This window comes from Nannospalax galili, unplaced genomic scaffold, assembly GCF_000622305.1.
Source record: "Nannospalax galili isolate Female #2095 unplaced genomic scaffold, S.galili_v1.0 scaffold790, whole genome shotgun sequence".
Classification (NCBI taxonomy): domain Eukaryota; kingdom Metazoa; phylum Chordata; class Mammalia; order Rodentia; family Spalacidae; genus Nannospalax; species Nannospalax galili.
This window is the reverse complement of record NW_008328334.1, coordinates 1169997-1182590: the sequence shown is the minus strand read 5'-3', so window position 1 is coordinate 1182590 and position 12594 is coordinate 1169997. Positions and strand designations below refer to the sequence as shown.

The window sequence follows — 12594 nt, the reverse complement described above, 5'->3', positions numbered from 1 at the left end:
TTACTGCATTCGGTATTTTTGATACATTCTTGGGTAATTGGTTTAACATTGAACAGAGTACCTAATTACCACATATGACTTTGAAATTGAGCAGCAGCCCTATTACTACAAGTAGGCCTGAACTGTATACTGTGGAAGAGGGCACAACTCACAGGTAGTCTCCCAGACAACTCTCCTGGTGCTTGTCCACACAGATTTTATACCACAGCTGTCCATAATAGTTCTGTCAGGGAATGTGAAGGCCCCTTTTTCATTACCAACTCCATGTAGGATATAGTTTTCTGTTTTTTTCCTCCTCATAGCCCCAGCGTGGAACTCACTATATAGACCAGGCTGGCCTCAGTCCCACAGAGATCCTCCTGCCTCTCCTTCCCAAGTGCTGGAACTAAAGGCATGCCCCACCATGCCAGGCTCCATCTAGGATATGTTGTGTTGCCAGTTTATCTTAGATAGCCAAGAAAGGATATGTGCTAGGGATGTGGGACAGAGCCTATACTATACCATTTCCTATCGCCTGCCACCCTCCCACACATACATAGGAGCAGCAGCCAGGGGCCGACTGCATTCTAATTGTCATACTGCTGTGCTTCTGTGCATAATTTTGTAATATGGAGTATTTTCGATTTTAACCTTATAAAATAGAAGGCATGTTTGTCAACTAGAGATCAAACCATATTTATTTAGCATCAGTTTGATCTCTAGCTTTTGTTTCACCTTTTTTAAAATTTTATTTAATTTATTCATTTTTGGTCTTTTTGAGACAAGGTCTCCCTGTAGCCCCAGCTGACCTAGAACTCACTATGTAGATTAGGCTGGCCTTAAACTCACAGAGATCTGCTGGCTTCTGCTTCCTGAGTGCTGGGATTAAAGGCATGTGCCACCATGCCCAGCTGTTTACCTTTTTTTTTTTGAGTTTGTATGAGGCAGGGTCTCTATATGTAGCCCACAATGGATATGAACATGCCACCTCCAACCTCAGCTTCCCAGGTACTAACTGTCCTGCCGTACCATCCCCAGATTGATTTCTAACTTTAAATATTTCAAGTGGGTTGTGAGCCCCCAGTGTGTTTTAGCTGCTACATATAAGGTGAACTATTTTTATTTCTGTTTTGTTTTTTGTGCATGAATTTTGCCTGCATATATGTAAGTACACCCAATGTCATGTCCTGCAGTGCCCACAGAGGTCAGAAGAGTCAGCAGATCCCCTGAAACTAGAGTTGCAGGTGGTGGCTAGCCACCATGTGGGTGCTGGGAACAGAACCCAGGTACTCTGGAAAAGCAGTTAATGCTCTTAACCATGGGGCCATCTCTCCAGCCCCATATGCGGTATGCTTAATCGGCAAAAGCTACTTCTACTCCTGTTTTTTGAAAAAGAAATTTTTTTTCTTCATAAATTTTTTGTTGTTGTTTAAACACTTAGACAGTTGAAATCAGAGCTTGGGATGTCTTTACCTAATTAAAGCATTTATTTATCCCTTTCCTAATTTTCTTCCCTTTTTTCCTGATGTTTCTTGTGTCTCTTTAATAGACTGGGTTTTGTTTTATCTCAGACCAGACTGCCTAGTTGGAGTTCAGTCAGCATCCGTGTTCAGTCTAGCTCCCTTTGCACAGCTCCACCCAGATGCTCTGTATGCATTCATACTCAGTATGTCTAAAACTGGGCTCATCCCCAGCTCCTGCCCCGAAACCTGTTTCTCCTGTATTCTCTGTCTTCTTGAGCAGCACTAACCATACATAGGCTAAGCCAAGGCTCCTTTTTCTCTGTGCTTCATGGTTAGTCAGTCAAAGCATCCTGTTAGTTGTGCTTCCTGAATAGCTTTTTTTTTTCTCATCCTCACTACTAATACCTATTTTAAGCACTTGTTTTCTTTTCCTTTTTTTTTTTTTAAATGTGTATAAGTGTGCTGCCTGCATGTATGTGAGTACACCTATGTCATGCAGTGCCTGCGGCAGTCAGAAGAGGGCCTCGGATTCCCTGGAACTGGAGTTATGGATGGTTGTTAGCCACCATGTGGGTGCTGGGACTCGAGCCTGAGTCCTCTGTAAGAGCAGTCAGTGCTCTGAATCACTGAGCCATCTGTCCAGCCCCACACTTGTGTTTTCTTACAGCAGTTGGAATAGGCCATTTGCTTGCCTTGGTTCTTGGGTTCCTAGTCTGTCCTCCCCAAAGTTACCACCCTGATCGTCTTGCTACTTTAAACCACTAAGTTATACCTATCACTTTCTGATTCAGTCCCAAACTTCTTGTGGGTGTTTCTCTTACTTTGGTCTTCTCTAGTCCTTTGTGTTTACATGGTAGGCTCTTTCTCTATTTGTTCTTGTTCATCAGAACTCCTCTATAAGGTCATCGGCTCTATCTCATTTTCTAGGCATTCTTTATTTTCGGAGTAGTATGTATATTATAGTTTATGTCTGTCTTCCACAAGATTCTGAGCTTCCTTAAATAGGCATCTTTCTCTTTTCATCTTTGTATTCTGTCATCTGACATAAGACTTGACTTTAAAATGTTTGGATGAACCTCTAAATTGTAATCAGATATATAAAATATGTGTCTAGAACTGTGTATATATATCGTGGCTTCTTTAATCTCCTACACTGGTGAGACTAGTGGTTTTCAACAAGGGTACTCTGGTATTGGGTGGTTGTTAATCATTATTTCGTGATTGTACATTTCAAGATGTTTCCCTCCCTCATGACAAAATGCACTCAACATTTCCGAAGAGTGGGTTGTTTTCACAGAAAAAATATTTCATTTGAGAACAAGTTGCCAAATGCCAGGCATAAGTCTTTAAAAAAATGCTTGTTGCCATGAACTTTGTTTCTGGAACCATGAGATTTGAATACACTTTAATTAGACATGGTACCTAATTTTATTGTAGGCCAAAAAAGAATTTGTTACAGCACTTACCAACAATAATAGTTTTAACCACAACTTTTAGTATGTAAGAAGTAAGAGCTGTACATGTAAGAAGAAGCTGTACATACAGTGAGAAGTAAGAGCTGTACATGTAAAAATATATAGATGCCTTTGTTTTGTTACTGTTTAGTAAAAATGTTTTGTAAGCAATCAGATTTACGTTCTAAACTTGGAAATGTAGGTAGCACAAAGTGAAGCTGAAAAGAAGTTGAAGAAAGATGACAAGAAGAAAGAATTGCAGGAACTGAACGAGCTATTCAAACCTGTAGTTGCTGCACAAAAAATAAGTAAAGGTAAAATTTAAGTATCACAAGTGTTATTTTTATCAAATATAATTAATGTGTAAGACTTGATTAGTTTTGGGGGGTTTGTTCTTTGTGTTTTGATGGAAGAGTCATCTGTGTGTTTTTTAAGATAGTGTTTTACTATGTGGCCCATCGTGGCTTCACCACACACAGCTTGTTTTCCTGTTTTTTTAGTCATGTGCTTATACAGCTGTAACTAGCAGTTAGCCCACAACTAAGGTAAAATTAAGACTTGAGACAATCTACTGGTTGATTTATAATATTCAGTCTTTGGTGGGCACCAAGACAAAGCTATGGTTTTGCGAATTGTAAGTCACGTCTTTGGGGCGGTGTTCCATTTATGTTTTTCTTTTTCTCCTCCTGCCTCTCTGGGTCCATAGCCAAGGAACTGTGGAATAGCCTGTGTGTTTGTTTTCCCACATTTGTACCTGTTCTAGAAGAAGAAAAGACAAAAATAAATACAAAATGCTATTTGAAGAAATTCCTTACTAGTCACCTGTGTTATTTTCTCTCACATTAGTAAATGAAAAATACATTAACCAAAAGTACTATATTCTAGACACGCACTGCTTTATGATCTAGCAGCTTATGATCAAGGGGTTTTTTGGTTTTTTTTTTTTGGCGTTTTTGAAGGGCAAACAAGGTTTGAGTAGAGTAGCAACTCCCTCCCCCAGGAAGGGGTCCAGAAAATGGATTGCCCACCTGTGATATAAATAGTGCTTCCCATTTGACACAGGTGCAGATCCCAAATCTGTGGTATGTGCATTCTTCAAGCAAGGACAATGTACTAAAGGAGATAAATGTAAGTTCTCTCATGACCTGACTTTGGAGAGAAAATGTGAAAAACGAAGTGTTTACATTGATGCAAGAGATGAAGAGCTTGAGAAGGGTATGTTTTTGTAACTTCTAAAACTAAATACTTATTTTGGTTTCCTACTAAGATACTTAATAACATGAACATTACGGTCTTAATACTATTGTTTGTAAATAATAATTAGTTGGACTTGTTATTTTTCACAAAATCTCACTTTACTCATTACCCTTTAAATAAATGGTGCTTAAAAATAATGATTTAATTTGGATTCTGTCACTCTTTTTCTTCAGAACTACCATCATTTATCTAGACTCATTAGGAAGCTTTAGTGAATGATTTGACAGTGTTGTGTATGTCTACCTTTGGTGCTTCTGAGAATATTATGCTGCAGTATAAATCTTACAGTAGTGCATTCCTGTTTGTTTAAGAAGGTATGTGTTAAAGGAGCCGTGGGTAAAATTGTTTGTCGTATTTCTTTTTATATAGATACTATGGATAATTGGGATGAGAAAAAGCTGGAAGAAGTAGTGAACAAGAAGCACGGTGAGGCGGAAAAGAAAAAACCAAAAACTCAAATAGTATGTCCTTTTCTTGAATTGAGTTGCTGTGGCATTTATTATTAGGGAAAATTGTGTAGCAAGGTATTCATTACTGTTTTCTGCTGGATGCTTGCATTACTAGAAAATTGCATTTCACCAACATAAGCTATAATACTTCAAGCTTTAGTTTTGGAATTTAGAAGGTGTGTTTACGAAATGAGATTTTCGTTCCAAAAATGGTCTAAAAACTATGTTACTAAAGTCTCCTAAATGCAGTTTTCTGGAGGGTTTTTACTTCCTAAGGTATGAATGAGCATGTGGTGGCGTGCACCTGTAATCCCAGTAGGCAGATTACAAATTTGAGGCATGCCTGGGCTATAGATAACTAGTGTGAGGCTAGACCACAGGCTACACATCTGAACCCTGTCTCCAATAATTACATCCTCAGACAAGAAGCTTTTCTCTTGTGCATAATGATTGGAGATAGGCCTGTTAAGTGAACCTCCATAATGAAGTGTTTGATTTTAGTAGTATGGGAAATAACATTGAATTACTAGGTTAAAAATATTTTTACATATGAATTCTAAAATTGTCAGACTTTCTCAGGCTCTACATTCATGCCCGTATATTTATCTTTAGTACAGTTCCAGTGAAAGATCTTACTATGCTAGAAAAATGTTTAAATGTTGGTGTCATAAACACTTGTTTTTCCAGGAAACAGATACTGGTCACTTTTCTTCCTTTGGGAAGGGTGCTGCCTGAAGCTTTAGTCCAGTTGTACTTTGTACTTCCGCCGTGTTTGAAGGGGCATTGTTTTGGTGTTGTGTTCCTTTTGAACCTTGTACGCTGTGACTCCAGTGTACAAAGTTACCTATAGAGTCAGTAATCCAAATAGTGGCATTATAGGATTAGTTTTCAGAAAAGATCAAACCAAAGCAAAAATCTTTCTTCATTTCCTCTTTTCTTTCTTCACTGTCTTCTTTTCTTCCTTTTTTTTTCTGCAGTGCTAGGAGTTAAACGTAAGACCTGACTTACTAAAAAAAAAAAATCAGACTCTGGTATTATATTTGCAAGGGCTAACTGAAACTAATCCTAAATTACTACATCCAGAGTAGAAGCTTTAGGGAATTTGCCATTGTCCTAAAAGTTTGGTTTTGCTTGGTTGGTTCGTGGATTTTCTTAGATTTTTCTTCTTAATTTTTACTATTTTTAATTATATACAGACAGAAATATGTGCATGTGAGTGGAGGTACCCACAGAGGTCAGAAGCATTGAATTTCCTGGAGTTGGAGTTACAGCCAGTCTGAGCCACCTGACCCGGGTACAGGGAATTAAACTCTGTTCTCTGCAAAAGAGCATTACATGCTCTTACCTGCTGAGCTATCTCTCTAGCCCCTGGTTTGGTTTTTGAGACAGGGTCTCACTGTAACCCAGGGTTGCCTTAAACTCTTAACGTTTTTCCTGCCTCAGCATCCTGAGGGCTGGAATTACAAATGCCCTTGGCCACTAGGCCTGCCTTTGTATTAAGTATTTTCAAACAGTTATATGTCTTTCTACATGCAGATATGATTTGTACATAGTTAGCCTTGGAATATGACTAGAATGTTACTTGTTCCACATACTTAAGCTTATCGGTGAAATGATTACTCTGTTCCACCACTTTCTGAATAATACTGTCTCTATAGGTATGCAAACATTTCCTTGAAGCTATTGAAAATAACAAGTATGGCTGGTTTTGGGTGTGCCCTGGAGGGGGCGACAATTGCATGTATCGCCATGCACTTCCTCCTGGATTTGTGCTGAAAAAAGACAAAAAGAAAGAAGAAAAAGAGGATGAAATTTCATTAGAAGATCTAATTGAAAGAGAGGTAAGAAAATAATACTTTTTGTAAATTCTAATGTTTACCACTTGGGGGCAGTAGCATGAAAGGGAAAAATATTGTGCCCCTTTTCTAAAGTTACCTTACTTTAATTATTATTGTGTCTAAATGTAAATTTGACCATACACATTAGCCAAACATACATTAATTATAGGATTGTGTAGATTTCATGGAATTGAGTTGTTTAAAATGCTTTTTCATGACTCAGGTTGATTGACCTTTTAGTTTTAGGTCCTTTCCTTGGTTTTTTTTCTTTCTTTTAACCATTAATGTGTGTATGTGAGAGGAGACATCCTGTCTCCAGTTTTTAGTTAGATGTTTTATATTGTTGGACTTGGAATACTCTGCAGTTCAAGAGGAACAAGTCTGATTAAAGAAGTTCTTTGGCTCAACAAAATAGATAATTTTATTTTGTGAGTTAGCAGGTGTGGGTATGAGAGTAAAAGGCAGTTGTTGGTTATTGGGAGTACTAGATTTTGCATCGTTTATTTCAGTATGCTGCTAAGTGACTAATACTGAAATTTTATATGCTCCTTCTGAAATGAGCCTATTGTTTTTATGTTACACAATATAAAACATACTGTAATAGAAATGTAGACTTTAGAGTCAAGTATTTGGGGAATTGTTTATATCCTAGTTCTACATTGTCAGTTGCTCATGTTTCCTGTATTTCCTGTCAGCCTCTGTTTATTTGTGGAGATAGTGGCAGATACTGTTTTCAATACATTTATTACAACCCTGAGGAGCAGGTGATGTTTTTGTTTAGTTTTATCTCTCCTGGACAACACAAATGAAACTTGGATATTGGTACATTGATTTTTATATTTTTTTGTTTTCACCTATTCGTTCATGACAAAGCAGTTTTTCAGTTTTTCTGGTCATTCAAGTAGTTTTCCTGAGGCTGGGCATGGTGGTACAAGCCTTTAATCCTAACGCAGTTTACCTGTAACTAGTATGTTCTAAGTGTTTGTGTCTCTGAGTATTCATTTTGTTTATTGCCAAGTAAAGTCAGAATACCTTAGTTTCACCTGTATTTTAATGTCTTTAGAAGAGTCATAGGAAAGGAATTAATAACATTAAGAGAAAACTGCTATACAAACTATGAGTGACTTGAAGTCTCTCTATCTTTGCAGCGTTCTGCCTTAGGTTCAAATGTTACTAAAATCACCCTAGAATCTTTTCTTGCATGGAAGAAAAGAAAAAGACAAGAAAAGATTGACAAACTTGAACAAGATATGGAAAGAAGGAAAGCTGACTTCAAAGCAGGGAAAGCCCTGGTGGTATGTCCCAGATTGTTACAAGTGGTCCTTCATTCTTCCATCTTACAGTTTTTGATAGGCAGAATTCATCTTTATTTTAGATACATCCTTGTATATCTAAAAATGAATGACCAAGAAATGTTTTCTCTTAAGATAATACATTTCTGTTCCTAAATAGATCAGTGGTCGTGAGGTGTTTGAATTCCGTCCTGAACTGGTCAATGATGATGATGAGGAAGCAGATGATACCCGTTACATTCAGGGAGCAGGTGGTGATGAGGTAAGGGAAAGCTTTGACTTCACATCTGTAAATGGAAAAAAAGCAATAGGGGAAACAGCAGCTCGGTTAAAAGCACCAGCACTTTGTCCAGAGGCCTAGGTTCGAGTCTTAATTCCATCAATGGGAAGTTCCTTCCTCCTGACCTCCACTCTTACCTGCATTACCTGCAGTATAGACATAATGGCAGTCTTAAATCCTAGGTTGCTTGTGAGAATTGAGTAAATTAATTCATATTTACTTAGAGGGTTTTTTTAATAGAACTTAGGATAGCTCTTAGGACATATGGGCAGAAAGTACAGAAGGAAGCTGAGACAGAAAAGGCTAACCCAATTTTTACTGTGAAAACGCCCAAGTTATAGCTTGAAACAACTTGTTTGTGCTTCTGAGATCTGAGATTGCTATATGTATTAGCTATAAAAACTGGTTTATCATCTCTTTAAAATAAAGGGGATGGGTTAAAATTTTTGTTCTACCGGGCTGGAGAGATGGGTCAGTGGTTAAGAACACTGGTTGTTCTTGGAGAAGACCTGGGTTCGAATCCCAGTACCCACATGGCAGCTAACAACTTTCTGTTGGCCTTTGGAACAGAGTACGTTGCTAAGAGGCCCAAGGACATTTTGACTTTTAGCCAAGAAACTGGCTACTTTTCTTTGGTCTTTTTACCCTAATTGCTTAGCCAATTCCTACCTTCTAGTCTTTTTTTTTTCAGCTAAATTATTTAATTTTACTTTTTAAAATTATTTATTTAATAGCCACATAATTAGAAGAAGCATTTCATTACAACAGCATTGACATATTCAATAACAATTTCAAGAGCTAAGATGTATCTCTTTCAAAATTGGCTGTAAATTTTTAGGTTTACAGTTGAATTAATACAGTTATACAATATTGTACAATTAAATGAGGTTTTAAACTTTGAAAAAGATATCTATTTCATTATTAAAATACACAGTTTCATTCAGAAAAATTCATTTTTAATGCAATTGACACTAAGATGTTTGCACATGCGTTTCTAATCTCTGTCTGATTATTACTGGTCACAATCGGTTACTTTCTGAGCTCCTTGGCATCTGAGCATGGATATAAAGTCATCAGGTAGTGTTGGTAATGGTACCAATGATAATGGTAATGTTTTTCACATCTACTAATTATTAAGGAGAAAATTTTTATGCTTTGAAGAGGTTTTTTTTGTTTTGTTTTTTGTTCTACCAAAACAGTCTAGGGATAGAACTACATAAAAAGAGTAGGAAGCATGCAACAATAGCAGTTATTGGATAATTCTAATATAATAGTATAACTCTTGTCTAATTGTTATGAAGTTCCAAGTTGAAAGAATCTTCTATTCCAAAAGCACAATAGCAGAGAAGGAAACTTTAGATGGAATATTGCTGCTTCCCCTCCTCCTACTCCTCAGGAAATTGAAGGAAAAAAAATTATTTTTTTATTGGATGTGCATGTGAGTGGTGATAACCACAGAAGCCAGAGGCCTTGAATCCCCTAGAGTTGGAGTTACAACCAGTCTGAGCCACCCAACCTGGGTATAGGGAATTAAACTCTGTTCTTTGCAAAAGAGCATTATATGCTCTTACCTGCTGAGCTATCTCTCCAGCCCCTGGTTTGGTTTTTTGAGACAGGGATAGTCTCTGGGTTATTTCTTTTCCGCTTGGCATTAGTGAAAGTTTTGTTTCCTGAAGATGGATGTCAGAGTTGAAAATTGAGGAAACTTATTTATAATAACTTTGTTTTCTCTGTTTTTAAAGGTTGATGATTCTGTGGGTATAAATGACATAGATTTAAGCTTGTACATCCCAAGAGATGTGGAAGAGACGGGTATTACTGTAGCCAGTCTTGAAAGATTCAGTACATATGCTTCAGATAAAGATGGTAAGTACTGCCTTTTGCAGAATTCTAAGAACTAGGAAGCTATTTAGAGGAAGTTAAACCAGCCTTGACAAATTTAGGTGTGTGCAGGTATCAGGCCGCTAACATGAACACGTGATTTGGCTAAGTATCAGAAACTGTAGAAAACAATGACTGGGTAAATATTGAAACTATTAACTGAATTTTTTAGAAGTGGACCAAAACTAAGTTTAGACATGTAGCTAATGGTTTCATTTTCGACCTCATTAGATTTTTTCCTTATCAAAGTGTTATTCTCTAGAATTCTTTGAAACCATTTGCAGAAGAAAAGATTGAAGGTCATCTGTAGTAGTGTCAGTAACTGAGCTTAGCCTGTTAGAGTGCGTAGAATAGACCACACACACCAGTGTTATAGGACAGGCAAAATGGGAAATACTTAGAAAGCACCAAGCTTTCAGAGAAAAATGAGGAGACAAGAGTTTCAGATAAAAACAAGCAGAATAAGAATTAGGAATAAGTTATTAGTCGCAGTTAGGCAAAGAGTTCCTAGAATGGAGGTACCAGCTTCACTTGGGTATAGTCATGGGAGGGGTTTTTTAGGATGTAGAAAGCCTGAATATATGCTTACAACAAACAAAATGTGTCTAATAGAGGAGGAAAAGAAAATGAAAGGAGATTGGTTAAAGAAGCAAGATCTTTGGTTAAAGATTTATTAAGCATAAATAATAATTTAGTGTGACAGTACAGAAAAGGTTGTCTGGGGACTCTTTGGACATAAAGATTGTTGGTTTAATTTAAATCTGATTGTACCTTGAGTGAAAGGGTTTGAAGACTAAAGTTTAGGGTATTTGCTATGGGAGAAAAGGACAGAAGGAATACTAATTAAGGCAAAGGCTAAGAAAAGGCTAATGAAGCTGATTTTTACTGTGAAAACGCCCAAGTTAGAACCTTCAACAACTGGCTGTGCTCCTGAGATCTCAGATTGCTAGTAAGCTGTTGTCTCTTTGCTCCTTTAAGACATAGGGCTTTGGTGACGGTTGGTATGGAAGTTTTAATCCCCACAACTTTTTCACCAGAAATGTTTAAATTAGTTAAACTTCAAACAAGGCTATTAAAAAACGCCTTTGTATCAGTGTTGCCATTAACAAGAAAAGGCACCATATTTGTTTGTATTTTTTAATCATAAATAGTTATAAGCAAAAGGTCCATGGCACTAGGACCTTCTATGTATTCATCTGTGTTTCTAGGGATCAAACCTAAGTTCTACGTACCAGGCAGGCCTCCACTACTAAGCTACAGTCTCTGGTTCTAAGAATTTTTTTCTCATTCTCAATGCATTACAACTAGTGTGATTTTTAACTACTGTTTATTAAGCCAAAAACAAAGTATATGTGTGTATATATATATATGTTGTTTGAAAGCCAGATTTCTAAGCCATGTAAGGAACACAAAATTAATAGAGGATTTATCTTCTATAAATAAAGTAAAGTGTAAATAAAGACTTCACGTGTCTACAATTGGTACAGATAAGTTTAGAAGAAAGATCAGTCTTTGCTGTAGTAATTTCAGGAAGGATTGCATGGAAAATGACGAAAGGTATTAGTCTGCTCTCAGTTGCCAATGGAGTGTTGTGCTTTTTGTTTCTAGGTCTTAATGATTTCAATTTTTATTTTTAGAAAACAAATTAAGTGAAGCTTCTGGAGGTCAGGCCGAAAATGGTGAAAGAAGTGATTTGGAAGAGGAAAATGGAGGTGGGGGGCAGGAAAATGGGTCCATCGATGCTGTTCCTGTTGATGAAAATCTGTTTACTGGGGAAGATCTGGATGAACTAGAAGAAGAATTAAACACACTTGATTTAGAAGAATGACACCAAGTACATCAGAGAAACTCATGTGTTGAAACTGACTAATGATTTTTCCACCTAGCATCACCAGGATGTTTGTTTTCGTGCTGATTCTGGAGGGATTACTCTCCTCCAAAACAGAAATATTCTCCCCACGTCTTCTCTTCTGACTTTGATTACATCTCAGTAAGTTCAGAGTAGTTCATGATCAGTTAAAAGTGGTCATTTCAGAAAATGATTGATGTTGTGACTGTTCACTCAAGTAGGAAATATAACTGCTTTTCCAGCTTTTCATTCTCATTGGGCATGTGTTACTACCAGGAACAACAAATTCATATTATCATTTGATGCAGTTTTGAGTGATTTCCTTTGTATTTATGTTTTAAAGACTGCCTAAAGGTGAGCACTGTACTTGATAAATGAAACTGCATATGCAGATCCAGTATTGTATATCTTTCGACAATTAGATGGATACTGAAAATGAGACTTCGTTAATCTGACAGGATCAGCTACAATGCCCTGTATTAATTAAGCTGTTTAAAAGTTCTCCCTTTTTTTGCCAATAAAGTTGTAAATAAAGTCCATCATACATTAAAATCCAACTATGGGCCCTTTTTTTTTCCAGGTTTTTCTATGAAAATTTTCTTAACATTTCCAGCTTGAGGGTTTTAACTAAATATTGGTTATGGGTATTACATAAGGTTAAGACACTATATTTTCTTGATACATATTCCAGAACCAAATACAGTACTGACAGTACTAAAGATACTAAGTGCTTTTATATGAAAGGGTAATTCCAGGGTTGTTAGGTCATCAGCCTTCAGTTGAACCAAGTACAACTTTGGAAACACTGTGGAAATCCTTAATGTCATAAAGTTTGGTTACTCTGTTTGCAAA

At 36.9% G+C, this 12594-nt stretch overlaps 1 protein-coding gene across 1 annotated transcript in view; it reads left to right on the top strand.

The window, feature by feature from the left end:
• Zc3h15 (zinc finger CCCH-type containing 15) overlaps positions 1–12299 on the top strand; it is a 22148-nt gene extending 9849 nt beyond the window's left edge. Inside the window, exons 3-10 of the mRNA XM_008826785.2 lie at positions 3099–3210; positions 3959–4111; positions 4523–4614; positions 6261–6443; positions 7589–7735; positions 7893–7994; positions 9755–9878; positions 11531–12299. Of these exons, the coding sequence (XP_008825007.1) occupies positions 3099–3210; positions 3959–4111; positions 4523–4614; positions 6261–6443; positions 7589–7735; positions 7893–7994; positions 9755–9878; positions 11531–11721 (1104 nt within the window). The 3' untranslated portion in view covers positions 11722–12299. The remainder of the gene's footprint in view (positions 1–3098; positions 3211–3958; positions 4112–4522; positions 4615–6260; positions 6444–7588; positions 7736–7892; positions 7995–9754; positions 9879–11530) is intronic.
• The last annotated feature ends 295 nt before the right edge of the window (positions 12300–12594 follow it).